At 41.8% G+C, this 26,232-nt stretch overlaps 2 protein-coding genes across 2 annotated transcripts in view; one reads left to right on the top strand and one right to left on the bottom strand.

Annotated features, from left to right (window-relative positions):
- The window catches only part of znhit6 (zinc finger HIT-type containing 6), a 31,366-nt gene extending 22,358 nt beyond the window's left edge, over positions 1–9,008 (top strand). Inside the window, exons 9-10 of the mRNA XM_071486416.1 lie at positions 5,568–5,692; positions 8,205–9,008. Of these exons, the coding sequence (XP_071342517.1) occupies positions 5,568–5,692; positions 8,205–8,620 (541 nt within the window). The 3' untranslated portion in view covers positions 8,621–9,008. The remainder of the gene's footprint in view (positions 1–5,567; positions 5,693–8,204) is intronic.
- Positions 9,009–16,862: 7,854 nt separating this feature from the next.
- ccn1 (cellular communication network factor 1) lies at positions 16,863–19,703 on the bottom strand. The gene is made up of 5 exons (XM_071486417.1): positions 19,442–19,703; positions 19,015–19,240; positions 18,330–18,674; positions 18,000–18,202; positions 16,863–17,881 (listed from the first exon to the last, which is right to left on the bottom strand). Exons 1-5 carry the CDS (start codon positions 19,487–19,489, stop codon positions 17,579–17,581), a joined length of 1,125 nt encoding a protein of 374 aa, XP_071342518.1. The 5' UTR covers positions 19,490–19,703; the 3' UTR covers positions 16,863–17,578.
- Between the last annotated feature and the right edge of the window lie 6,529 nt (positions 19,704–26,232).

The raw sequence follows: 26,232 nt of genomic DNA, 5'->3' as shown, positions 1-26,232 counted from the left end.
TTAAGCTAAGAATAAATAAAAATATTTTTTTCCCCTCATCAATCTACACTCAATATCCCATAATGGCAAAGCAAAAACAGATTAAACTTTTTTTGCAAATTTATTAAAAAGGAAAAATTGATATATATGCACTGACATTAAGTATTGTTTCCCTTTGCTGTGACATAGGGAAATATTTTGCTCTTCAGCCCTCACTGCAGCACTCTACTGATCTGGAGTGGCTAGACAGAAGCCTCTCCTTAGTGAAAGACACATGAAAGCTTCTTGGAGTTGGCAAAAAAAAAAAAAAAGCACCAAAAGGACTCTCAGACTGTGAAAAACAAGATTCTCTGTTCTGGGGAAACAAAGATTGAACTGTTTGGCCTTAATTCTAAGCGTCATGTCTGAAGGAAACCAGGCAGTGCTCATCACCTGCTCAGTACCATCCTAACATGGTGGTAGCAGCATCGCTGCTTTGGGGGTGTTTTTCAGCTGCAGGAACAGGGAGGCTGGTCAGGGTTGAGGGAAAGCTGCAGTCAGCATTTGTCATCATGCTCTCAGAGGGAAACATACTGTACATCACAGTTTAAAAAGCTGTCGTTCAGATTAACTGCATAAACAGATGCAAAAGACTTTTGCAGATGGCCAGCTAAAGAGAGGAGAAGCTGTATGAAATGAGGATGGCTTCTGTACTGCTGACTAATCAAGTACACGATTTCTGAATAAAATAATAGAATATAAATACTTTCATAAATTTGACCACAATCAGAACCTTCTTTGTCACAATTTGGTTCAGGCTGACAGAATCCTGCTTCGAAACAGGACCAGGCATCTATTTGTTACAATAGTAGCTTAGTGTGTTGTATGTTTTTTTCAGGCTTTGTTTAATGTTACTTAATCTCTGTTGAGAGACATACTGTTCATGTGTCAAGAACTTCAATTTCTGACTGCACATTCCCACGTGCACAGACCACTTCACTGTCTACTTTCTACCCAGTCTTGTAGCTGAGTGTTGGTGAGGGGGCTGTTGTCTTGCAGTACTTAAATCAAGGTGGCTTTTCCTGCCTTTTCCTGAGAATCTATGGATCAATGAGTCATAATGGCTGTTATCATGCACACAAAAGTGTGACCCGGTTCCACTGAAAGGTTGTATAAATGACTCATAACAGCTATTAACCTGATACATTCACAGTCATGAAGGCATATAAGCGGAGCAGGCATGTTTTGACAGTGTCTGTGGTAATGAGTAATTCAGTGAATAAGTCTCTCTATCCCATTCTCTCTCTCAGTAACCTTTTCCTATCAGCATAATATCTTTGAGTATGGGTTTGCAGAATGACGGTCTGTTAAGTTTGTGATTCAGATTTTAGTAAGTGTTTAATGTCAGCACCGTGTTAAGGGTGGATGAATGGAAGCAGCCACAATTAGGATGCTTGCCCAAGGGAGAATTACCTTACGTTTACTGGTACAGTTGCATAACAGGACCATGGCCAAGCTCTAATAAGAAGAGAGGCCCCTCCAGACTGAGGTCACATCCCAATTTCAGGGTCCCAAACGGGGTCAAAGCATTGCAACCTCAAAGGGGCCTGCACTTTTCGAATAATGCAGTGTTAAAGCTAAACCCCATAATTTTGAACTGTATCATTAGTGTTATGAAGTCATTGATAGCAGTAGTCGTGGTTACTTAGAGGCCATTCACCAAGTCTTACACAAAGGGTATCAATGCATTATTTGTTGTTGAATGTCTACGGGAATATCAACCCAGTCCAATAAAGGAGCTCTTGTGCTAAACTAAACATGGATGTATGACCAGTCAACATCCTCTTACTGGAAATATGACAGACCGTGCATCAAGGGAACCATTCAGACTCCTCTTGGATGTTTGTTTGTGCTACTTTTTTTTCAATGTTTATTTTTATTCATTCCACCCCTGAGATCCAGAGGATGCCCTCTCCCCCGTTTCCCTTACCTCTTCTTTCCCTCTCACTGCAGTGTTGACGTGTCAGAGGTAGAGATGCTGGTTTTACATTTGCCGCCAAAAAAAGGAAACCTCTGTGTGTGCATCCTGTTTTTTGGACCCATAACACACTGATGTTTCTGTCCTGTCCCAGCAGTGCTTTCTCTCACATATTTGTGGCGAAACCCTCTCCTTAGCCGTCCTGCGCCTGTCGAGCTACTCTCCCTCAGCTTTCCCCAGAGCTACATTTGATTCTGTGCAGCAGATGCTTCCTCAGGTCTCCTGCAATGCTGGATTGGTCTTGGTTATTGTTACTAAAATAGCATGGCATGAATAACAGCAGGTAATATTGGATAATTGTTCAGTGTTGCAGTGCGGTAATATTTCTGGCTGTATAAATTTGTGGTCATCCTTGTTCCAGTCAGCCTCAGATTTATGTGGAGATTAAGGGCTGGGTTATTTGCAAAACAAACTAGCTCAAGTGTCCTTAGACTACATCCAAAAGAAACAGTGTTTATTCAGGTTTTGACTTGCCTTGCTTAAAGGCAGGATGAAAAGGATCCTGTCATGAGTTGACAGTCTCCTCCAACACCAAACTATTCTGTGCCACAAATGCACCCACCAGCACTGTCCTTTTATAACCCTGGACAGTCGAAGTCTACAATACTTAATTAATTTTGACATGCCACTTAACTGGCTTTGCTGCTTTGGTGGACTGTTGTTGTTGATGTGATCCCTGCCCCTGGACAGCGCAGCCCTCACCTTCATGGAGGCCACCAAGGGAAACCTAATGCCAGAAGAGTCACTGTGTCCAAAACATAAAGCTTGGTTTGTGTGGTTTGGTTCTCATGACTAATGAAGTGGTTCCAACAATGGTGATTTTTTTTTGTGTTTATGTGATCACAATCAGCAAAGTGCACAAACAGTGATACATTTTCAATGGAATGGGTAAAAAAAAAATTGCATGTTACAGCATAATCATCAACATCGTATTTAAACATAATTGAATATTTAAAAATAGTTACAATTGTTTTCTTTTGTCTAAATGAAGCCATAAAAATCTTGATTATAATGGAGCTTCCATTGTTCACTTTCATTGTCTGGTTTCAAAGCAGAGTTTGGAAAAATTCAAAGTATTTATGTTCTAATGGCCACTAGTGGGGGCTAGTCCATTACTGTCCATCTCTACAGTGGCATGAATGACTTATGGTCACCAATGAGTGAAGCTGGCTAAATCTGCTCTATACTATACATGTGCTATTTGGTTGGATAGCTTTTAGTTTAAAGCACCAATCAAGTGCTTAAGACCAGGAGTGCCTGGAAGCTTTGTATTTTCATGTGAAGTGTTCGAACACATAACAATTTCAGCGTGCAATAATCTATTATTATGTGCAGTAATAAGTGGGTACTTTTTTAACTGCATACGTTGGCCATGTGTGTATGGGTGTATGGTACGAACTGAATGAATGGAATGAAAACATTTAATTTTATTTATTTATTTTATTATCCATTTCTTTTTTTTATATATTTGAGTCCGATACTCGAGTGCACCTCAATTTCGCTATGTTTTTTTGTACAATGACAATAAAGAATCTAATCTAATCTAATCTATTCCAATCATATTGAATAGTAATGACAGTGGAACATTTATTGTAAATTCCTTGTGTCTGTAGTCCAAAATGTCCATGGTATATGTCTGGCTCAAGGATTTCAGAGATCTTCACATTCTCACATCAGTTTTGGGTTTTATTTATTCCAACATATACATATTTCAGTGTCTGATTTATACATTCTCAACATTTATCTATGAGGCCCTAATCAGTCTTAATCATGAGGACACATAATACTGAGGACATAGTACTGGCAACAACAAAAAGATTGCTAGGAAACCCAGGAAACCTTTTACAGCCAGCAGCATCCAAAGAGTGTCCAAGTTCAATATGAACCCAAACAAGAACATCATTCTCACAATATATTACAGCCACACAATAATACTGGTATCAGCTAGTGAATATCAACATACAATATGTTTTTAAACTAGATTATCAAGATTTCAACATTATTATTTGTTATCACAATAATGTCTGTTCAGTATCAGAGAATATTTCCAGTGTTTCCTTACCACAGCTATCTCTCTACTGATGGGTCTCAGCAGTGGAGGGGAAAACAATAGGAACCTCCCTGAAGAGAACATCAGTTTTGTCCTCTGTTCTGTTCATTCACTAGAACACTATATAGAGACCAGATGTGTTCGTGTTCTTGGCTGAGCCATGCAGCCGTGTTTCTAGAAATGGCCAGAGCTTTAACAATCCCATGGACACCACAGGGGAGCCACAATCTGCTTTGCCATCTACTATTCTTTCTCTGTTGTTTACAAGCACTTGTGTTTTAGTTTAACTTGTATATTCGCAAAAATAAAAAACATCCGTGAACATTCGCTTATAACAAGTTAGCCATAAAACCAAATGAAATGGAAACAGCATTTGTTGGGTACGCACATTGCACCTGGATGCAGTTCTTGTAGATATCCTGCTTTTGTTTGCTGTCATATTTTCTTTTATTACATAACAGCTTTACAAACTGTTCTCACTGATGAACCTTTTGCCCTATTTTTGGAACCATTTTCTTCTGCCCTACTGTGTCCATCTGTACATAGGCTTTTTCTACTCTTCTGAAGTGGAGATCTGTCAGAAATACCCTGCAGCCATTTGTTGTACTGTGGAAAGGAGTTTCCTGTGTGTTTTGAGGCCCACAAACCACCACTTATTTCCTTTATTCTATCCTACAGAAAGTGCCAACACATATTGCCATTTATTTGTGGGGTCATATGAAATGATATGAGCCCACCAAACTCTTCCAGAGGGGAGGGCTTCTTGGAAGCTGGCCTTCCAGTAAAGACCTGTAAATGTCACATTATAGCAGTGTGCTTTCATTGGCCTGGGGAGTGGGTGTCTACCTGGGCGGTTCTCAGTCCGCTTGTGCTTCTAGCAAAACAAACAGCGGCTTAATAATCTTAAGTCTGTCAGGGGTTTGACATCTGTGGGGTTGGTGCCAGTTACTGTATATACCCAAAATATATGATGCTTTGCATTTTGGTGATGACAGCCTACGCTGGATGGTTCAGAATCAGTTGAGTCTAGAGGCAACCCATGTCTCCCAAGAATCCAGTTAACTATTTAGTGATTTATGACCATCACTAATGCATGACAGGACTTCTTAGAGACAAGACTAGACTGATGTCATCTCATACAAAGAGCGAAGGGAGGGGGAAGACAGCGGCTTCATGTGCTTGTGAGTGATGCTGTTGATTCCTGGTAAAGTCAGTTTCCATCTCTTGAGACAAACACCACACAGGATCTGCACTTTGCCAAGCCATGACTCAAATCTCAAATCAAAATATTTTCAGCTATCAACATGCCACGGGCGGCTGGAAATAAAAAGCTGCATTTGACAGTTTAAGAGTTTCTGCAAAAGCGACAATTTTTTTGCTGTCTCTTTATTACTACCTCCAGTTTAAAAACCCAAATTACCTTAAATGAGTCTAATATCACATAATTTGTCTAGCGTGCCATAATTGGGTTGTCTTGTAATCACCTCTTTGTCTTTTTTGTCTCAATTTTATCTGGAAAAGGTACCATGAGTTGGACATTCAGAAGAGCCTCAGGGACAACCTAAGCTACAAAACACTGATTGAATATCCTGTGCTGCATGTTGTACGCCAAGAACATTGGAAGGAATATCCACTGAAAGGACCAGGTAAACTTAGCCTTACCTAGTTTTCACCCTTGCGCTAATTTCTGAGCCAAAACTAACCTACTGATTCCTTATTCAGCAAAAAAAAATCTGCTTAATGTGCCTCTTTTCACGTTTCACTTATGCTCTCTGTTACTAACAAGACTGTTGATGTGACATGAATCAAAATTCTACGCAGCTCCAAAACAGCAACCCCTCTCCACTACGCCGATTCCAACAGCATTGTATCACGTTCTGGTTTCTCCAGCTGAGACTTGAAGAGTCCCTGTTCCTGTATTTTTCACTATGGCAACATGCTACCCCAATGGAAATGACTGTGTTCTGCACGGCATCATGCACACAAAGTTAACCTCAAGAACAACCATTTCCAAAAAAGAGGATCAAACATGGCTTACTGTCGAGCAGTGGCCTCGTGAGTTGTGAAATGACATAAGATGAGAAAACAGGATGTCAGCTTGTGCTTTTTTTTCCCTCACCTATTTGTCAGTCAGATGTTTATATACAGCGATTTCTTTCTACTCAGATGTGGTCAAACAGTGTCTATCTCAGTGGGGTTAATATGGTCACAAAAGACCACACTAACCCGGTATCATTAAGCTGTCAGAACAGACGGGCTGAATGACGAATAAGGTCATTTTAGTCTTGTGTGTTTGTGTGTGTGTGTGTGTGTGTGTGTGTGTGTGTGTGTGTGTGTGTGTGTGTGTGTGTGTGTGTGTGTGTGTGTGTGTGTGTGTGTGTGTGTGTGTGTGTGTGTGTGTGTGTGTGTGTGTGTGTGTGTGTGTGTTTTCAGTGATAAGGCCTTGGTGCCACACTGTTTTGCTATAATAATTGCACATGCCATGGCCAGGGGAAGCTTGGCAGGAAGCGATAACAAGCTATAAGGCACCGTGGCAGTGGCATATTCAGTGAGGATAAAGTAATGTTAAGGGTCTAGCAGGCTCCATACAGGCAGCATGCAGCTGCTCAATGTTCTGGCTTAAACTACATTCAGCCAGCTGAGGCCGGCTCTTTAGTTATGGCCTCATTGACCCTAAGCCAGTACCTCTGTGTTAACACTTTTTACTTGGTGTTATTTGGATCAGTTTGGTGAATGGCCTTCTAATGTCACATTTCCAAATGTATCTGTCCTTGTGAAGGTGCTCCACAGAGACGGAGAGAACGGGTTTCAATAAGAGGTCATGAACATGTAAAGAGAAAGTTAAGCCCATGAACAAATATTCAAATGCAATGACTCTGAGACTTCTTTCATGGCATTTGTATCGGTTGTCACTATGCCATTTTTCCTTTGAAGAATTAGCAGTGAGGTAACTGCCAGTGCCATTGTTGCCAAACCAATAAACTATCTAGTGAGCAAAGCCGCAATATCCTAATGTTTGATATAGGTCAGAAAAGAGTCAAATCCACCAATGGTGAAAGAAGTCGGATCATAATCCTCATCAAAATAGCGCCAGGGGGAAGCGTGTCTGATCCTCAGTGAGGACAGTTGAGCATGTTAGCCTTGTTATACAGGTAAAGAGAGGTTGGCTTCTGAAGCGTGGAAACACGTTTGAATAACATAAAATGTGTCGGCCCAATACTGTATAAAGGTCAGAGGCATAAAGAATAAAAGATTCTGTGAATATGGGAGGGGGCGTATCCCAACAGTGAGAAATCTCATAGTTCTGCTCAGAGATACACAGGATTTATTGACAGGTCTTTGCCTAAACAACTAAATCTAAGTTAATCAGCATTTCTAATGTTGTGAAATGTTCGTTTGCATCAGTTATGTTTGCCAACATTGGACTAAAGCAGGTCTGTATTTTTATTTATGGTTAGTTGAGAATGCTCTGAATTCTTCATCTATAACTCAAACTGCATGTACGTGAATGAACCTCAAATTTATATGGTCAAAGTGGTGAGGGGCCTTTTAATTCTGTAAGTAATGTTCTCTGCCAAAGACAAATGGTTAATGGGAGACGTGCATAGCTTTTTAATTGCGTCTCATGTTACAGGACAAAGAAGAAAAGCTGAATTACATTAATCTTCCATATTATAGCCTCAGCTGGACAACTATTTTTTTAAGATACAGGGGAAAATGTGGTGGCCAAAGTGTCTGAGGTTTGAAGTGAATTTCAGACACATGGGTTCATGCACATGATTGCATATGATTCACCAGACTGTGGGGACATCATGTTGGGAACTAATTCCTTATAATTCACAATTATCATATTACAGTCGTTTATTCTACAGCCTCTCTTTCGCACACGTCCACCCTACTTAATTGCATAACTAACTGCTTGGCATTCTGCCTCATCCTGGAAACTGCATGGAGCTTAAACATAGCGTCATTATTCACAAACTGTCTGTACTGACCCTCTCTTGTCCACCATTTCTGTTTAAGCGTGACCCCTGCCGTGCCTAACCATTTTTATGCAAATGATCCCTCTGATCAATTGTGTGTAAACGTGTACATGTAAGAATTTCGCTTTAGCCGTGTTTAATCATGTTACACACAAATGGTGTCATATTGTTTCAGCTGAGTCTGCGTCAGCCCTGAGTAGTTTTGCAACAAAGAGTGGAGGGGTGGACCAAGAGAAGAAGGATGTGACCCAAGTTGCACCACCCCTGCAAGGGTCTTGCACCACAGGCGGAACCAACATCTGGACAGAAACCCCAGAGACCAGCCCTGAAACTGAACCACCACAGGAGAAAAGGGCCAAAAGAGAATCGGGGGAGGAAGAGCTAGAAGAGGGGGAGATAGTAGACAGTGGTGATGAGGATAAAGAGGATGAGGAAGGAAATGCTGAAGAAAATACCCCATGTGAAAATGGCTGCAGTGAAGCCAAAAGCCCTGCTAATGACATGCAGTTGATTAAGGATGAGCTAGGAGTCAGTGTGGACATTAATGTTGATGGTGGCATTCATAAACACAGTGACAGCAGCAGGGATTAGTGTATAAACGAGGACATTACTGGTTCCACTGTTAATTCAGCTGCTACAGACAGTGCTGAGGTCAGCTCGACTAAAGAGGATACAGTGAAACACTCGGGGCCTGTTCACACCCATCACTGTCAAGATGAGAATGAATCAGCTGAAGCTGCGGACAGCTGTGGATTAGAATGATAATGCCCAGATGTTCAGGATGACATGAGTGAGGAGGCAGGCTGTATACTGTGTTTTCAGTCTTTTGATACAGATTGTTGTAAGTGACAGGAACAGTGGTTTACCACATGTATAATTGTGTATACAAAGAATCATGTCATGTAAATGTTAATAATTTAGGGTTAGCTGAACAGTCTGGAAGCATACTTTTTTTAAAATAAAGACCTTTTTTTGGAAATCTTTGTCTGGGAATTTGTTTTTGTACTGTTTATCTGTGGAGAAAGCTGAAAAATATATTTTTTTAGCTCATCTCGTCTGTTTTTATCAATTCATTTTCAAAGCTCTTTTCTTTTTACCTTGTAAAAGTGCTCAACTGTCTTCATCAAACACTATCTGCTCTGAAAATCCTGTCTGAAGGTCCATTTATTACTGTTCTGGAGCTTTCAATCATCTTCATGCGAGCACAACTGTTCATAAAAATCCCATGATATGATTGACGACTCCAGGAAATGGAATAAATGGACGCTGAGATATAATGGTTGTGTCAAAAAAAAAAGCTAGCGAATACAGAGCTCGATGTGAGATTGTTTTCTCAGTAACAAGTTTGTGAATGAACAAAGGATTCAGGATTGAAAGGACAAGTCTCAGCACATTATACTCAAAAGTACATATCTTAGTGTATAACACTCATGAGGTAATGTGTCCCTTTGTTGACTATTTATTTTAATTAAAATCTAAGGGAAACCAGACCCCTCTGTCAAGCTTCACTAAGACCATTAGTCTCATTTTTCCAAGAGCTAATAAAAATTAAAAGTTGTTGACACGCTCGTTTTCCCTGACACCTCTGGGGTGTCTCCCCTGTGTGAATGTTTTTACGCATGTGGTGCCTCTACACATCGTCATCTTACCTAATGTTAGTTTATTACGACAACAGAGTGCCAGTAATAACTGACAGTATGGCCTGTTGGTGGGGCCTGTGTTCATAGATGTGTTTTTATAACCCCTGCTCACCACTTTTGGATGTTAACCCCTATGGACAGGCCGTCTTTGATGTCTGGACTGTGATGACGCATTTTCCACCGTTGTGCAGTCAGGGGCAATGATCTCACATCTGACTGCTCATCCCTCTCTGAGGGCAGACACACAGACCCTAACTCATTTAACTGCCAATTTTAATGTCCACGTCAAGATTTTCAAGCCAAAACATGGTTTACTTTTTGCTGCTGAGCCATTGTTTCTTGCAACTATTTCTTGGGACAATCTTTGAAAAAATGTACAAAAACCAGCAGGTTTTAATGACACAAAGTGAAACTGCAAAGATGCACATAATGCATCTATTTGCCTAAGATTACATGAGAAGATCAAGACCAGTCTAATAGCTTAAAGGTATAGCCAGGAGGCCGGTAGCTTAGCTTAGCATAAAGACTGGAAACAGAAAGATGGCTAGCCTGGCTCTGTGCAAAGGTATCTTCTGGTCTAGGTCTATGCCAAAACATTTCTCAAAATGCCAAATTATTCCTTCAAAGGAAAGGGAGCACTGTGTCACAATAGTGCTGTGTCAGGCCTTCTGCACTGTACCTGTTGCAGTAAGGCTCATCTGGTAGGAACCATTGTGCTAATATTAACTACTTGTAAAGTTTTGCAACCAGGGTTCTAAACATGTGGCCCATATAAAAAACATACATTAATATGTGGTAACTTTTGAGCGCTGTTTAGAAACTGATGTATCATCACCAAGTAGATGAAAGTATGAAGTAGTAACCTCTGGTGCCGACACATCTGTTCCGTCTTTTGTCATGGTTTTGCCTGGGTTTCATTACCACCCATTTTATTTTAGCAGTTCTCTTAATTTTCTATCTCAATAAAGTTACTCTATGTGACCACACAAAAGCAGTGCTTTTGTTTCTGTTTGGTGTTAAAAGTAAATCTGAGCTGTTTTTAGTATGGAGAACACAGGCATTGGAAATAATGCCTCAATTTTAACTAAATTGCCCTTTGAAATGTCTGAAGTTGGTTTGCACTTAATTAGCCTTGATTTGGTGGGCAGGGCTCAATCGCACTGCGTGCAGAGCTGGTTTTTATGAGACCAGCTTCAGGACACAGCTCTGCGGTGGTGGCCTTATCCAGAAATTTCGGCAGAACTGTGCATCAGGAAAAGCAGGTACTGAAGCATGAAATCATGTTTCCAGAGCCTGATGTCACCCATTCTCACATCACACACAGACTGGTTGATATTAAGCACACTAAGAATAATTTATCAAGCAGAACCTCCAAAATAAATGGAAAACATTTTCACTTTTCATCTGAATCCAAGTCTACGATTTTGCATGCATATTTCACATTTTGAATTGACTTTCAGCTGATAATTTGCTTATCTCATTGTTCCGAATGTAGAAAAGTACTACTAAACAAGGCCATCTGTTTTTCTGAAAAAAAAAGACATGATGTTGTGTGACACTTTGGAAGACTCCACCATTGTGGTTTTCTATGGGCTTTTCATCATTGAGCTCATAGAGCTATTATAAAATCTGAAGACAGTTATTTTGTCATTCTACAAATTATCTTTGGTCAACAAAAACAGGATCAGTCTTTGTGATTTTGCCAAACGTTTTCCTCCTGAATCCATACTCAAAACATTCAGGTCACTTGTAAGATGAACCCAAACTTTGAAGGAGGACCTTAGTGTAGTACGTACACTTTTTTAATCCCTTATGACTACCTTATTAAATCACCCTTTCGGACATATAGAGCCAGAATCATCCAGAGCCTTTGGTTGATTGAACTCATCGTTTGTTAAGAAGAAATGTCACTGCCCAGCAATTTTGTCACTGCTGTCACCTCAGATACTGATCCCCGGTTTGATGTTTGCAGGAAGTGATTCACTTGTTCCCGTTTGTCTGTCCTGTGTCAAGCTGACAGTCCAAAACCAACAGAGCCCGCCTGTCGTCTGTGTTATTCTTTTATTATCAGCCTCGAGTTATCGTGGTGAAGTGGTTGTTGGAGCACCTTCCACTGTCTCATGAGTCATTTTCTCTCCTGTGTTATTGTGGCTGCTTTATCCTAACTGACCTGATCTCATCCAATAATTTTCCAATATTAGCAAGTTATTGGTGAATAAGATAAAAAGGGAGTGCCAAATGATCCCAAAGACATGTAACCATCAATCTAACCTCAACTCTCATGTCCCAGCTGCATACACTGAATGCTAACTCTACCATTTAAAGAACACTAGTACAAAAATATTGCCATTTCATCATGATGGAGGAGTATGTGTGTCCAAAAGCAAACTGGTATCAGATGAGGGGACTCACTAAACATGATTCAACGATCTACAACGTTTTGGGAAGGAGTGACTGCCAGATCAAAGAAACCAGGTCCAGTTCCTGGAAACATTACTGGGAATGGTCCTCATAGGCAAGCACCTGGGAACCAGAACTGAACCTAAGGGTCCCAGTCAGCGTAGAGGTCTGGTGTCTTGCCGGTTGAGCGGCAGGGGCCTTGCAGTCCTGACCTCTGATTAAAAACTGACTCTTGGGACATGGATTGCAGTGCATGAAGCAGTACCAGCTAGGTATCCTATAAAGGTGCTTACTTCTACTCACAGCATCAGCTTTTCTATAAAGTAGTATTTGGGGGATTTTTCATATGTTTATTAGAACAGGGCAAGAGAAGGAGAATGACATTCAACAAAGATTCCTAGTTGGATATGCTGGACATGTTTGATCTTTTTGGCTGTGGTTAATGTTGAGGTAAACTAGGCCATCTGCTCAGGTCCCGGGGTGGTGGCCAGTCGGGTGGTGAGCAGCTCAACCTGGACACCTCCAGGTATCTCAGTATCCAGTGTCCATCCATGTTTCTACCCTCATTTATCGTCATGTTTAGTGATGGAAAGAATACAACTGCAGGTACAAGCAGTAAAATGAGGTTCCAGTGAAGGGTGTCTGGGCTCAGCCTTAGGGACAGACATCCAGATGAAGCTCAGGGTGAAAAGGCTGTTTGTTGAAGGGAGCTGGTAGAGGTGTTTCAGGCAAATGAGCAGGGTGTCTCATAAATTTGTCTCTGTGGAGCTGATCTTGTCTCATCCAGCCTTGAGTGCAGTCAGAGGGACTATATATCCCACAGGGCCAAGGATATGAAATTCAAAAAGCTTGATATATGCTGAAAACACCAACACTTGTATTATTCATCATATTCTCTTTACAGTTGATATAAAATGCCATGACATTTTTCATTCCCATGAAACGTCCTGAATGTCAGCACAGTGTGCCTCTCCGTCTACTCTGTTGAGTCTGCAAGTTTTTACCAAGGCTACTAAATCTAAGGCTGTTATTTGGTACAGTGAGTGCACGTGCATGTGCTTCTTTCCCTACGTTTATATCTTTTTTTTTATGTGTGTTTACTTAATCTCAGTCTGTGACAAAGGAGGTCAGCAGGCACGTTTTTAGTGCACGAACGCTACAGTCATAGTTGCCACTCATTAGCTACATTTCCATGGCACAGTCAGCCTCAGAGATCAAAAGATGCAGAAGAAATCAGAAATTGTGTTACAGGGGAAAGTTGGTGGCGATATAATGACTAAGGCCTTACTAGCCCTTATCCCTTTACAAAAGTGGAAACCAGGCTGCAATTACCCAGCATGGGGGAGACAAAAGAGTCGGAAAATACATCATTCTTGTCACTTAATGTTCCAAAGGAACATCAGCACAAGCCTGATCCTGAGCCCCACCACTGCTCGAGAGTTCAAAGCACGTTTTTAAATGCTAACCAAGAAAATTGTATTTTATGACATGAATTCTTGTGGTGCAGATTTAAATTATGAAATTAGATTTTAATTACCTGTGAAAGAAATTAAATATATCTCCTCTGCAATTATGCGTCCCACATTTGATTAATGTTTTAGAGTCAATTATGAGCATATCTGCATGGGTTATAAAGAGCCATGGCTCATGCTTTTGGAAACTAGTGTCCACTAGAGTTGACACTTTTTTTTTTTAGATTCTGCTGCTGTTAATAAACTTTATTTTGGGAAGTTATGTGAGTTGAATGTCTATACTTGGTACAAATGTATGTAAGGTTAATCTGTGGATATTCCAGTCTGAGATATTCTGAGAGCAGTCAATATAGTCAGCCCTTAGTTTTGAGGTTCCACATTTTATGTCAGTATTAACATTTTAGCCACTTTTGGAGGCAGTTGTAATTGTTAAAAGAACACAGAGAAGCTGTAGTGCCGAATCTCTGAAGGCAACAATACAGCTTCTGATTATGTGACCTCATTGCTCTGCCCATGTCAAACAATAGGGAGAGCGTCAAATGCCAACATTAGCTCAGCTGTTCATGGTATGTGCCCCCTTGGAGATTATTCAGTCCAACATTGTGTCCACTGGGCAGGGATTCAAGACACCCAAAGACTGAGTGCTGCCTCTTCCATCAATGCTCAGCTTGTTTGAGTAAATAATCACTGTGGTAGCCAGCGGCCCTCTGGGGACAGACTGAACAGTCCAACAGCCTGGGAGGGAACTGACGCTGATTTCTCCCTAAGCCTGCTCATCAGTTATCCTCATGTAATTGCAGATGTGGATCTGATGGGTGTGTCAGAAGACTTGAATCACTGTCACTGGTGTGTGTGTGTGTGTGTGTGTGCTCATGCTAATTGCAGCAAGAGGGTCCCACACCCTGTCAGGATTTGGCAAATGCATGTCCTTTACATCACTTTACTACAGTGAGCAATCTTACTTGTACTGTGCAGATACATCTTTTGAAATGGCATTTGTAAGATGGCAGTTTCTGCTGCACATTTGATATCAGTGAGTCTTTAAAATGTACAGGTGTTATCAGGTGAGTCGGGGGAGATAAATATCACACACAGAATGGCTTTTCCTCTTCTGTCCAGCAGGTGGTGCTTTTTAAAACAAGTCCATGCCTCTGTATTTGTAGCTGGTGGCCAGCCTCTAACCCTCCCTGCTTCTTGCCCCTGGTTTCCTTATAACAGTGAATATTAACCTGAGGTTATAGGCAGGGGGGTTGTTAAATAGCTGACATCAGTGCTCAGCAGCTTCCAGTATGTTGTAATGGCCACTCTTGATCCTGTTAGCTTCTGGTTGTACAGGATTACGTAGTGCTTGATGAAGCCTCAATGCTAATGTCTTTGTCATATAAACACATTTTGGGTTCGGGGGAATGAGGTAGTCGCTGAGTGATTTAATTGCAGGGGCGCCTGTGTGTGAGAGTCTTGTTTGCCTGTGTGTCTGAGAGCAACAGTTTTTACAGGTTTGTGCTGTGTTGGCCGGTGGCACCGTAGTTTGTTTCTCACAGTAAATGTGATCTCTGGGTTCTCTGAGGCAGCTAAGGCTGAGGGACTGTGATCCTCGCTACTGTGCTTGTCTGTACATTATGAAGGAATGCTACGGATGACCGAAAGGACTGCTCACATAACATACAGTTGCCATTACATAACCAAGTTAGCTGTGTTGTGTTAACAAGACAAATGACAGTGTGATTGCATGGCACTTTGCAAGCTATGAAGGACAGAGATGGAAATTTTCTTCGTACGGAAGCAACAGAAAGAGAAAGAGGAAAAACAGGGCTCCCTGAAAGTGTTTTGACTGTAAATCCAGGCTCCAAGGGGCAGCCACACATCTTTGTGATTAGGTAAACCTCAGAAGCCTTTCATGTGAGCAATCTGTAAAACCTCAGTGGGCACATCCTGTGTGGTATGCAGTTCAATCAAAGGCAACGTGTCCTGCTCAACCTCTTATTAAATACACTTGATTAAGACTTATTTTCAACAGCTATGCAGGAAAGTTGTGCACAAGTGCCATGCCGATTGAGATAGGCAGCCTTTTATAGTTGTTTGTGAGAAGATAAAAAGCCTTTTGTGGACACGAGTGAGTACTTGGGAGTGTTTGTGTATATTTGGAAAATCTTCTTAGCTAAAGTGAACATGTTGCTCTGAAATATTTTCCAACATCTGCCGCCCATCAGGATGTCTGCTTTCTGAGCCACTGCTGCATTCCTGAGCCGCTCCCTCTACCTGGATCAAAAAAGAAACCCTTCCCTGTCGTTGCCCCTGAGCTTTGCTCTCCCTACCTCAGTTCAAACTCTACTGTAGGTATTTATACCAGGTGCAAGCATCCGCCATCAGACCCTGTGTGTCAAAAATCAAAAATAAACATGTCCGTAATTACACATTTCATATCGCATGGTTTTCATGTGCCTTGGGGTCATAAAACACACAAGCTAAAAGGAATACAGGACTGATTGGAGCTCAGGTTAACATAAATAATGAGGATTAGTCATGTGGTGTTTATGTGACAGTAGCAACACACTGTTTCAGTAGCCGGAAAACCAAATTTGAAGTTTTCTTTGACCACAGAAGCAAATATGTCACCCCTGTTTCCTGTCCTTCCCCTTTTTTCACCCTCATAATAGTATTTCTTGATGCCTGTTAAAGTGAAACCTGGAAGGCAAACTTAAGCCCTCCGTGCTCTGCAGGGCTGTTTACAACTGTTTAGCAGACCCCTGCAGTTTAAGAGGCAGCAGAGGCCAATGCAACTAATTCACTTTTAAAGGCAACTGCTAACGAATTAGGTCAATTTGGTAGTGCTGTTCCACCGTGTGAAAAAAAGCTTACCCCGGGAATGCATGCTTTGTATTCACCCCATTGTATACAATAATAGTCATTGTCCTTGTTGCATGGTGTCTAATCCCAGCCCATTCAGAGCAGCACTTAAGATTCTTGGCATACTCCCATACTCATTGCTACTCGTGGACTTAATCTTTTTTTCTCCCCCCTCTCAGAATCAGTCAAGTGTATGGCTTAGCCAGATCAAATGAAAGCAAGCTAGCCTGCTGCAGAATAGCATTCCAAAGCACAGAAAAGTCAGGAGAGAGCCTCTAAGGTTGGGTTATATAAGAACAGACTGACCCTGCTCAGTGTCTGTCTGAGAGTCTGCTGGGTCTACACAATGATATAACAGGAGGATTTTCTCTGGAAGTTGTGGCTTTAAATGCCCTCCCCCACCTTTGTGCATGGAAGTGTTGTTTGTTTGCTCTGTCCTGCAGTGTAGTCTGAACAGACTGGACTCAGGCGGTGTTATATTTCATAAATAAATCCGTTTTATTTGTAGCATATAAAATTAAATCATTTTACAATTCATTCCAGTATGACACATAATATCCAAATAAAGTAGCTACATTTTTCGATAAATAATATTAATAACAATAATAAAAACATTCATTCATCCTTTGACATGTTTCGCTTTGTCTTTTTCATGAAGGGAGTTCAATAGCTGCCACAAAACATGAACAGTAATGCCCACGTCAGGAAGGAATGAAACCGCACACTTGTTAAACAAGCTGAGAGGCTACATCTCGGTGTCTTGTTCTTAAGATACAGGATGGTATGCTAATTGAAGTTGCGCATGTGCATATCCACATATACACACACAAGTCTACAGTCTGGGTCATGTCTGATGTAAAGGATCAAAATATACACAGTGAATTGATATCAGCGACTAACATAAATGTACAAATATTAATTACATCTTGCTCCATAACGAAGCTACTTCAGATGCTCCATTAATATGAAGCAGTTCTTATTAAGAATGCTGATGTAGTCACAGCAAACAGTGCACTTCATTAAGTCCTCATGATGTAAGCCCACAATTCCTTGGGAATCTAGTTACAACAAGAAGCTGGTAGTTGATTGGTGGTCTATTTACACCCCTGCATTCATCTGGACTGCCATTGGCTGCCAGTGATGCTGATGATCTCTTTCTCTTGTTGAGGGGTTTGCACGTTTGTCACCAATCAGTCTCTGAACTTGTGGATGTCGTTGGAGAGGCGGTAGAAGGGGTAGGAGGCTTCGTTGGCATGGGGACAGTTGTAGGTGCACTTGCAGGACTCGATCATCATGATGTTCTTGTTGAAGGTCTCGCCATCCTCGCAGCGGAACTTGACCCGGATGGTTCTGGTGTCGTGAGGGCTGCAGCAGCGCCCGTCCACGCAAGCTCCACAGTACTTGGGCCTGTACTTCTTCAGGCTGGAGCAGCCGGCGTAGGTGAACTTCACTGGCTGACTGGACTTCTTGGTTCTGCTGCACTTCTTTCCTTTCTGCAGAAGAGTAAACAAAAGGGACAAGGAGATTAGTTTTGCACTCAGACCAAGCACTGATGTATTTCCAGTGTCGTGCACGCTTCCATCTCATTCAGTCATGGTGGCTCAAGCTTACCTTCAGACTGGAGTAGGGTGACTGGGTGCATGGCCGCACTTCACAGATTCTTGTCTCTTTGACCAGCTTGCACTCGCTGTTGTTGTTGGTGACTCTGGTGGAGATACCAGTTCCACAGCTCTTGGAGCACTGGGACCAGGGTGTGGTTTGGATGATGCACTTCTGGCTGTCAAACATGTGGACTTCAGGCTGTGGTCTGAATGCTGTGATTAAAAAGAAATAAAGAAAAAAACATAAGGTTAGCAATTTAAAGTCTTGCATATTTTAAGATCTTCCATGAATGTTTCCAGAGAAAACATAGAAGTTCCAGAATGAAAGGCTGCTTCTTACCAGGTAGAGACTTGAGTCCTCCCTTGACAATTTCAATGAGCTCATTCCTGTTGGTGAGGTCTCTTTCCAATTCATCAGTCATTGTGTCCTTCCCAAAGATCCTCGTCAGGATGTCTGTCTCCTTGCCATCATCACACACCCACTCCTCACAGCACTGGCCTGCAACCTTGACCAGTCTGGGGTTGGCGCAGCCCAGGTTGGGAAGAGAGAGCTCCTGTGGGCACAGTGGGACGCATCCCACTGCCCCGTCGATGCATGTGCACTGGTGTTTACAGTTGGGCTGGAAACTCTCTCCATTCTGGTAGATCCTGCTATTGTACTCGCAGGGTCTGCCCTCTGATTTGGCTGCAGCGGGGAGAAAAAACAGGAGGAAAGGAATGTTATTCTTTCCTGCTCTGCTCAGAGACGTCTGCTGAAGACATCACATGGCTGCCAGATAAGGATCAGTTAAACTGTGAAATTCTTCAGGCTGCCTGAGGAGTCTCTTTCCCTCCACAGTGGGCTGTCTGTGCTTTGAGGTTTAGTCTAAGTTTCCTCCTAGTTGCATACCACAGAGCTGAAATCACACAGGTTCCCATACTCCTAGATTAAGCACCCTTATTTTCCCCCTCCAAAAAAAACAACAAAAAACTTCTGACTAATTCAAAGGCATGCACATCTGGAGCTGAGTGATCTTTATACATACCTCGGCAGATGCCACGAGTAGTAGCAGCAGCAAAGCTGGCCCCAAAGTTACACTCCAGCCCTTTAGTGTGGTCGCAAGGCTCGGTCAGGCTGCAGTCTTCGTTCAGCTGCCTGGCGCAGACTTTGCAGCAGCCGCAGCCGTCCAGGACGACGCTCACGCCGGGTGCGCACTTGGGCATCTCCAGCGGACACTCACACACGGAGGGGCAAGAAGAGGAGGAGAGGACCTGCGCAGCCAACAACAAAACCCCTTGTTAGTACAGACTGACACTTTTTGAAGTCGCAGCACACAGAATATCTCAAAACTATAGGACCTCTCTTGGCATTTCATCTCCTTAAAAGAAACATTTGCCCATTTTACTCTCCTGAGGCTCCATTACAACTACAGGAATGTTTCCCTTAAAGACTGAAACAGAGAAATAACTCACCGAGTTCAGGCTTCCAAAGAAGGTGAGGACAACAGTAAGCATCAGCATCTTGGATAAATTTTCTTGTGCGTTCAAGAGGAATCCTTTTTTTCCCAGTTTATGAAAAGTAGATAAAGTCTGTCTTCGGAGGAGTCCTTAGGTATTCCCTCACTCAGTCTGTCTCTCTCGACTTGTTTGCTGGTAGTCTCTGGTGTTAGAGGCTCCTTGAGAGTAGATGAAGCTCTTGGTAAAGCGGTTGCAGTCTGCTGAGGTCCGGCCACCTCCGGACTTTTATACCGTAGTGGGAAGCTGACGTCGTTCCTGGGCTGCCTGCTGAACTGTTCCCAAACTATGCCAGGAATGTTTCTCGGCGCATTTTCCATCCAAGACCTAAGCTCCACCCTGTCTAAACCTTTCTCCTCTTTTTTTTCTCAAATGGATTTTTCCCCCCTGGATCCCATCTGAACACACTTTTCCGTCTCACATTTTTCCCTTCTTGTTTATACCCCCTTTCAGTTTCTTCCTCAGCCTGCTTCTCACATCTATCAACCCAAGTTCAGTGGACCTTTCTGTAGAAGTAGTGGAGTTTATGTGCTTAACTCGTTTTTTGTCTGTGATTATAATTCGTGGGTGGGATTCGTGTTTTTTTATTTTATTTTTCACTTTGTCCACAAATAAGTGAAATATTTTTTTTTCATATTTTAGACCTTATTAGTTCCACAGGTTCTACATTTTACAACATGTTACCCTTTGATTGAAACTATCATGAAAGAGGCCTCCTAACAACCTAAAGTAAGAAAACATTCCAAAGGCTATTTACATGTTACTATTAACTAATCCCAGCGTCTTTCATACTGTGTCTCCACAGTGAGCATGAGACTAGTGGTGATTTCTGTGTCAGCACTGCTTTTGCTGATTAAAGCAGTTTGGTTAAATACACTTTTATAAGTTATTGTGGTGGCCTGGTTTAAAATAGCTGTAGGTTTTTGTCTGTGAGCCTTAAGGTGTGGGCAGAAATACGTTTAACAGTGTCTATTTCTGACTCTGCAGAGCCTTTATTCAGAGGAGCTAAGCATTTCCAGATGCGCACCAGAGCTCAGACGTAACAATATTGCCATATTTGGTATGGCAGTAGCCCACATTATTAACATATTTCTCTCCCTTTGGCCAGCAGACCACAAAGCATTCCTGACAGCTTAAAGGCTTGTTAAATATGTTCTTCATGCAGGGAAATTCCTTTGCATTCATTCCTTTAGGCAATTTGACTTTTCACGCAATCTGTCCATCACTTTTCAGGGGGGTGCGGGGGTGGGAGTGGGGGTCCCGTTGTAGGTGATGTGATCCAATTTTCCACAAGAGATGTTGTGGTGTTAGTGGTGTATGTGGGAAGAGACAAATACTTGGTCTTTGTCTACTTTTTTTTTTTTTTTCTCCTTCCTACATCAGGGGTCTCAATAAGTCCCCTCCACCGAAGTTTTCCAATTATTCCGATTGATGAAAACATTCACGGGAGGGAAAGGAAATGCGTAAAGATGCAACATAAAGCGACTAAAGAGGACATTTTGCATGAGAGCAAGAGTGTTTATTTGTGTTGACAGGGATCGGACATTTCTCTGCTCTCTCCCCTGCAGCCTCCCGTGCAGACAGCAGCACTGAGCCCGGCGGCTGAAGAGCCTCTCCGGTGAGTTTTTACACTTCTTCTCCTTCCTCACTTTATTCCACGGGCTCTTCGATGACTGTGAATCAGCGTTTACCTGCAAAATCCTGACTCACCATCGCACTCCCGATATGTGAATATGAATCATAGCAGCTAAAATAGGTTCTTAATAGATCTTTAAACAAAACTAAATAACTCTTGATAAAGTTTTTTTTCTCTAGTCATTCCGTAGGTATGGTAGGACAGGTAGGTTGACAGGTTGACACTGGACACTTTTATTTTTACAAACTTGAGGCAGCCCAGAGTTTCTGTCTGGGTTTAGGTTTTTATTTTATGGACATGATTTCATACTTCCAGTTTAAGACACTAGATGGTGATGTGTAAGGGGTGACTTTGTGCATGAGATGACTGATCAATATCCAAATGTCAGTGATCAGAATAGAATAGGTCATATTCATAGGATACGTTGTGGATCCATATGGCTTGTTGCTTGTGTATGTGTGAATAGGAGGTGTGCCTGTGTGTGTGTGTGTGTGAGTGTGTGTGTGTGCAGTCTATTTAGATAGGGGGGTGTGTCTGTGTGAGCACGTGTTTTTCTCTGTGTATTTCTTGGCTCTGTGTGTGTGTGTGTGTGTGTGTGTGTGTGTGTGTGTGAGAGACCATTTGCCTATGTAAATATTAAATGTAAGAATGTGAAAGGGCGCTCCATTGATTTTACACATCACCATCAGTTTCCTCGTGTAAACAGTCGGAAAAGATCCTCTAAGGCGCTGAAGGGAGCTTCACAAAAGTTGAAAAACTTAACCCTGGTAATCTCATCATCTGTTTGGGTCTGGAGCTGAAATATTTTCAAGAGAAAGAGTGCACAACAAACTTGTCCAAGGAGATTGAAAGACTTGGACATTTACCAGGCAGGGATGGTTTAACAGCAACATGGTACTGGTCGCATCATGAGTAGTGTAGCCCTCAGTATCTTTGTATCTTGAGCCATACAAGGAACTGAAACGTTGTTTTTGACCATTCCTTTCTTAATGTCTCTCACAAGTCTCCTAACTGCGTGGAAATGCAATACTAAATTTGCTGGAACACCCCTTTAATGTCTCTGGACTGCTTGGACAGCAGGACTTATGTCATGTTTTGTTTGATTGTCCTCTGCTGTGTTGACCTAAAGTCTCTCGAGTATGTGTGTGTGTGTGTGTGTGCATATTGTATGCGAGTCTGCGTGCGTATATACATGGCTGTTATGGCGAGAGGAAACAGTGTTGTCATTGTGCGTCAATGGAGAATAACATTCATTCCATAATTACCCATTCGGCTCAGGAAATGTTCCAAAAGCTGGACATGCGGCTCCATGTTGTAATTGTCCTGGCATAATAGTTTCCATTAAGGCCGTCTGAGAACCCCCATCACACACACACACACACACACACACACACACACATATATACAGTATACACACTCCTTTGCCCCCCAAAGTGAGGATGGTATGTGTTTTCTTTACAGACATTATCACTTGATTACGCTCACAGCTCTGTAACGAGGCTGTCTGAGCAGCTTCACAAACCTCCAGCTATGCGATTTCACTGTTGACTAAAGTTTGAAAGATTGTTTTGTGTTGTGGCTCAATGTAATGGAAACCTATTGTCCGATCCCACCAGGAACACTCAGCTGAAGGGATGGCGTTCTCAGGAAGTCTGTGGCGAGCAGTCCTCAGCCTCCCCATTTATGTCTAAGTGACAGATGGAACAGAACAGAACAGCCCAGAATGTTTAGACAACAGATTCCATTGTAATATATTCAAGATAAATGTCATAACTGGTATGCAGTGTGTATGAGCAACACTTCCTTTCTCTGTCAGCTCGCGGAGCGGCAGGAAGTCTGTTGAGTTATGGGTCGTTCTTCTGAAAACCAGGGCAGGGATGAAGCCCATGATTAAAATACTAAGCCAAGGTTCTGAGGAAATATATCTGAGAAGGCTGTAGGAAGACAGAACTCCCTAGATCACAGATTCACATGAATTTAATTGGGTTTTTTGTTGTGTAACTTGTGGTTTTGCTGATTCTTTAAAAGCAAAAAAGGCACAGTCCTGGCTGTGACCCCAAGTGTTAGATCATTTTGTCTTTGTTATCCTGATGTAATTAGATGAAAAGGCCTTGAGGGAGGATCGCTGTTTCATAATCTTGTTTTGAGTGAAATTTTTTCATATCCTGTATTGTGTAATTTTTCCCTCAGGTTTATTAGGGGTTTATGCAGTTTATTCTTAAAGTTGAACACTGCATTTTTACTGGTAATTATGAAAGATGTCCACCTCTGTCCATGATCTTGTGCAAAAAGCAAAACAAGTCAGAACATGCCGGGAGCACATCCCTTGTTTACTGCTATTGCGATGTTCAGGACATTGTTCAGTAGGGTCTGTTCTGTAGGATCAAGGCCAAGTGATGTGGGTACAGTGGTGAAGCTGAAGGCCAACACAGGACACTCAGGCCTGTTACATGGTCCACAGGCAGCATCATGAGCGGGGTCTCATCTGTACTTGTGCACCGAAATGTACAGTCCAGACTTTATAAGGTGGTGCTAATATCTGCTGCAATATCACCTTTCAGGAAAGTACAACAACACAATTAAAGAAAAATGAGAAACCTGAAGTTATCAGTTGCTAGTAAAGGAACTTTACTGACTGAGGGGGGAGAGGAGCAGCAATAACGACTGATGACTGACTCAAATTGTATGTGCAAAATGTACTGGTGTGGGATGATTAAATTATTCTGTTGATTGGCTTTAACACCTCTATTCAGATCTGATGTAACTTGCCCAAAGCATCTGAAACACCAAACACGGAAGAACAAACTAATCCTTCTGATACAGGGTCATTTAACATTTACACACTGTCAGAGGAATTTACCGGCCCTGTCAGAAAATGACAAAAGAGGAGCCTCCACTTTGTAAAAAAAACATGATAAGCAGTTATGATTATATGGAAAAATGTCTGTCATTTGTGTCTAAATAAATGATAGGAGAGACAAGTTCAAAGAAGAATTCTCTCTTTGATACTCTCAAATAATATCATCAATCTCTGAAATTCAGTGCATTCCTGGAGTTATTGTGTGATAGAGTGTTGTACCTTTTTGGTATCCGATAGCGTTCAACCTGTCTTGTCTAGTTTTAGATACTTGACATGTAAATACATTAGTGAGAGGATAAGGCCAGAAATATTCTCTATGTTTTGTATTGTCAACAAATCATGAAAAGACCAAAGCCACCAATGTTGTAGTCTTGTCTGTGGCTCTCAAACACAAACTGTCACAAATATAGTTTCTGTTTGGAAAACAGCCTGGTCGTTTCTTAAAGCTGGGGACTGTAGTTTTTAGCAACTTTTACTCAAAAAGGAGCAAATAGTGCGTTTGCTTGGAACTATTTTCAGCTGTGGATTAATACGCATTTTGTGCACAAGTGAGTGTTTCGTGCAAGTGAGCAGGAGGGTGTATGTTGGATTTGATGTTCAAAAGAACTTATCTGCCTATAGTATCTACTGCATTTGTTTCCTCTTTTGTTATTGGCTTGTTTTGGATCATGGGACGTGGCTATAACTGTCACTGCATCCTTTCCTCAAAATGAAACTTGCCTTGTCCATTGCTGTTGAATGCAGTGACTCTTGGCAAAACTGACATTTACTCCAAATTCTCTTAGATAGCATAAAAACATTTTAATCTTTTCCATCTAGAAACATCCATTTTTATCATTTCATCTCATGCTATTTCATCACTTCATCCTCTGGTAATTAGGCTTGTGAATTTGTCTGAATGCCAAAAGCTAAATATGCTCCGTGCACCTGTGTAATCAGGCATGGCTGTGTCACATTAGACGTCTCCAATCTCATCATCAGCCCAATCATACCAGACAAATAAAGAGGTGCTGCTTCTGGTGCCACAGCTGGAGCGCCGTGTCTGCTTTCACTCATTTTCTTTTATAGCTGCACAATGTACCAGACAGGTGTGCCTGAAGTATGAGGGCTTTCCTTCATCCAAAGTAACCCAAATTCCTCAGCATGGAGAGAAAAGAGAAAAGAGAGGGTCTTTTCTTGGGTCATGTCCATCCATGATGAGGAATGATGGAAAAAAAAGAAGAAGCCTGGGTGGGGGCAGGTGTTAGTGTTGGGAGGAGGGTGGTGGTTGGTGATCCTGGCTGGAGTGGAAAAAGGAATGTGGGGCTCCTGGAATGTTTAGAGCAGTCGGGGATAATTGAGTGAATCTGGAACAAGAAAAGACAAACCGAGGTCCCGCGGTGGAAGAATGTGCTTCTGGGACGTCTGAAGAAACATTCCATCCATTCAGACAGCTTCGCCGGGCCCAGAACCTTCCTTAGATGGCACCATAGGGAATATAACCCTCCCCACCCCCACACACAAACACATACTTACACTGCTCTTCCTTTCACACCCTTCTTGCCTTCGTCTTCACACACTGCAGGACAAGCACAGATTTATAACTGTATATATCCTTTGCCCTTGAAGTTTGTGTACATTATTACATTATTTCTTAAAGTCTGCCAAGAGTGAAGCAGATACACATGTCCACAAATTCTCAGGCTGAAGAACAGACGTGTGTTCTTATCGTCTTTCTCTGGTTGTATTTGCAGGAATTGAGATATAGTTAAATAAGGCATGTGAATCAAGTGGGGTCTACAGGTCTTACTCCAATGTCTTTATGCTGTTAGCTTTCTGAAGATCCATCCATCCATTTATGATGATGATGTTTTTATCCAAGGCAACTCACAAGTGAGGGACATAAAGCATCAGTGCAGGAAACCTTGGTGTAAGTACGAAGCACTACATCTATTCAGTAAGTGCAAGGAGATCAGGTAAATAAGTTCTTCTGTAACAAAACCACGATAGAACATCTTGGGAATACAATGACCTTAAAATGTCATGTATGTTCCCAGCATATATCGATCTTGATACATGTGCAAAAACATTTCAGAATGATTGGCATCCACACCACTTCCAACACGGCTGCAGAAATAGTTTATTTATCTTTTGTTATTAAACTGTGTCCTCATATTTTTTAGAGATTTCAGCTGCTCAGAGTAACTTAATTGCAGGAAGCATCCTGTATAAATCTTAATAACACAGGAGCATTTTCTGCAAGAATGTTCCAGT

This window comes from Trachinotus anak, unplaced genomic scaffold (genome assembly GCF_046630095.1).
Source record: "Trachinotus anak isolate AG129_WGS33_773 ecotype Australia unplaced genomic scaffold, CSIRO_AGI_Tana_v1 ptg000010l, whole genome shotgun sequence".
Lineage (NCBI taxonomy): Eukaryota > Metazoa > Chordata > Actinopteri > Carangiformes > Carangidae > Trachinotus > Trachinotus anak.
Note: the sequence above shows the minus strand (reverse complement) of the source record. Positions and strands in the feature narration are given on the sequence as shown.

What these genes read in the sequence shown, in the direction of transcription:
- ccn1 (XM_071486417.1), bottom strand. Translation starts at nt 19,489, where the DNA reads ATGCTGATGCTTACTGTTGTCCTCACCTTCTTTGGAAGCCTGAACTCG. An exon ending in TCTTTGGAAGCCTGAACTCG is followed by an intron (nt 19,241 to 19,441) that starts GTGAGTTATTTC and finishes TTGGCTGCGCAG; the next exon opens with GTCCTCTCCTCCTCTTCTTG. An exon ending in AGGACTCAAGTCTCTACCTG is followed by an intron (nt 18,203 to 18,329) that starts GTAAGAAGCAGC and finishes TTTTAATCACAG; the next exon opens with CATTCAGACCACAGCCTGAA.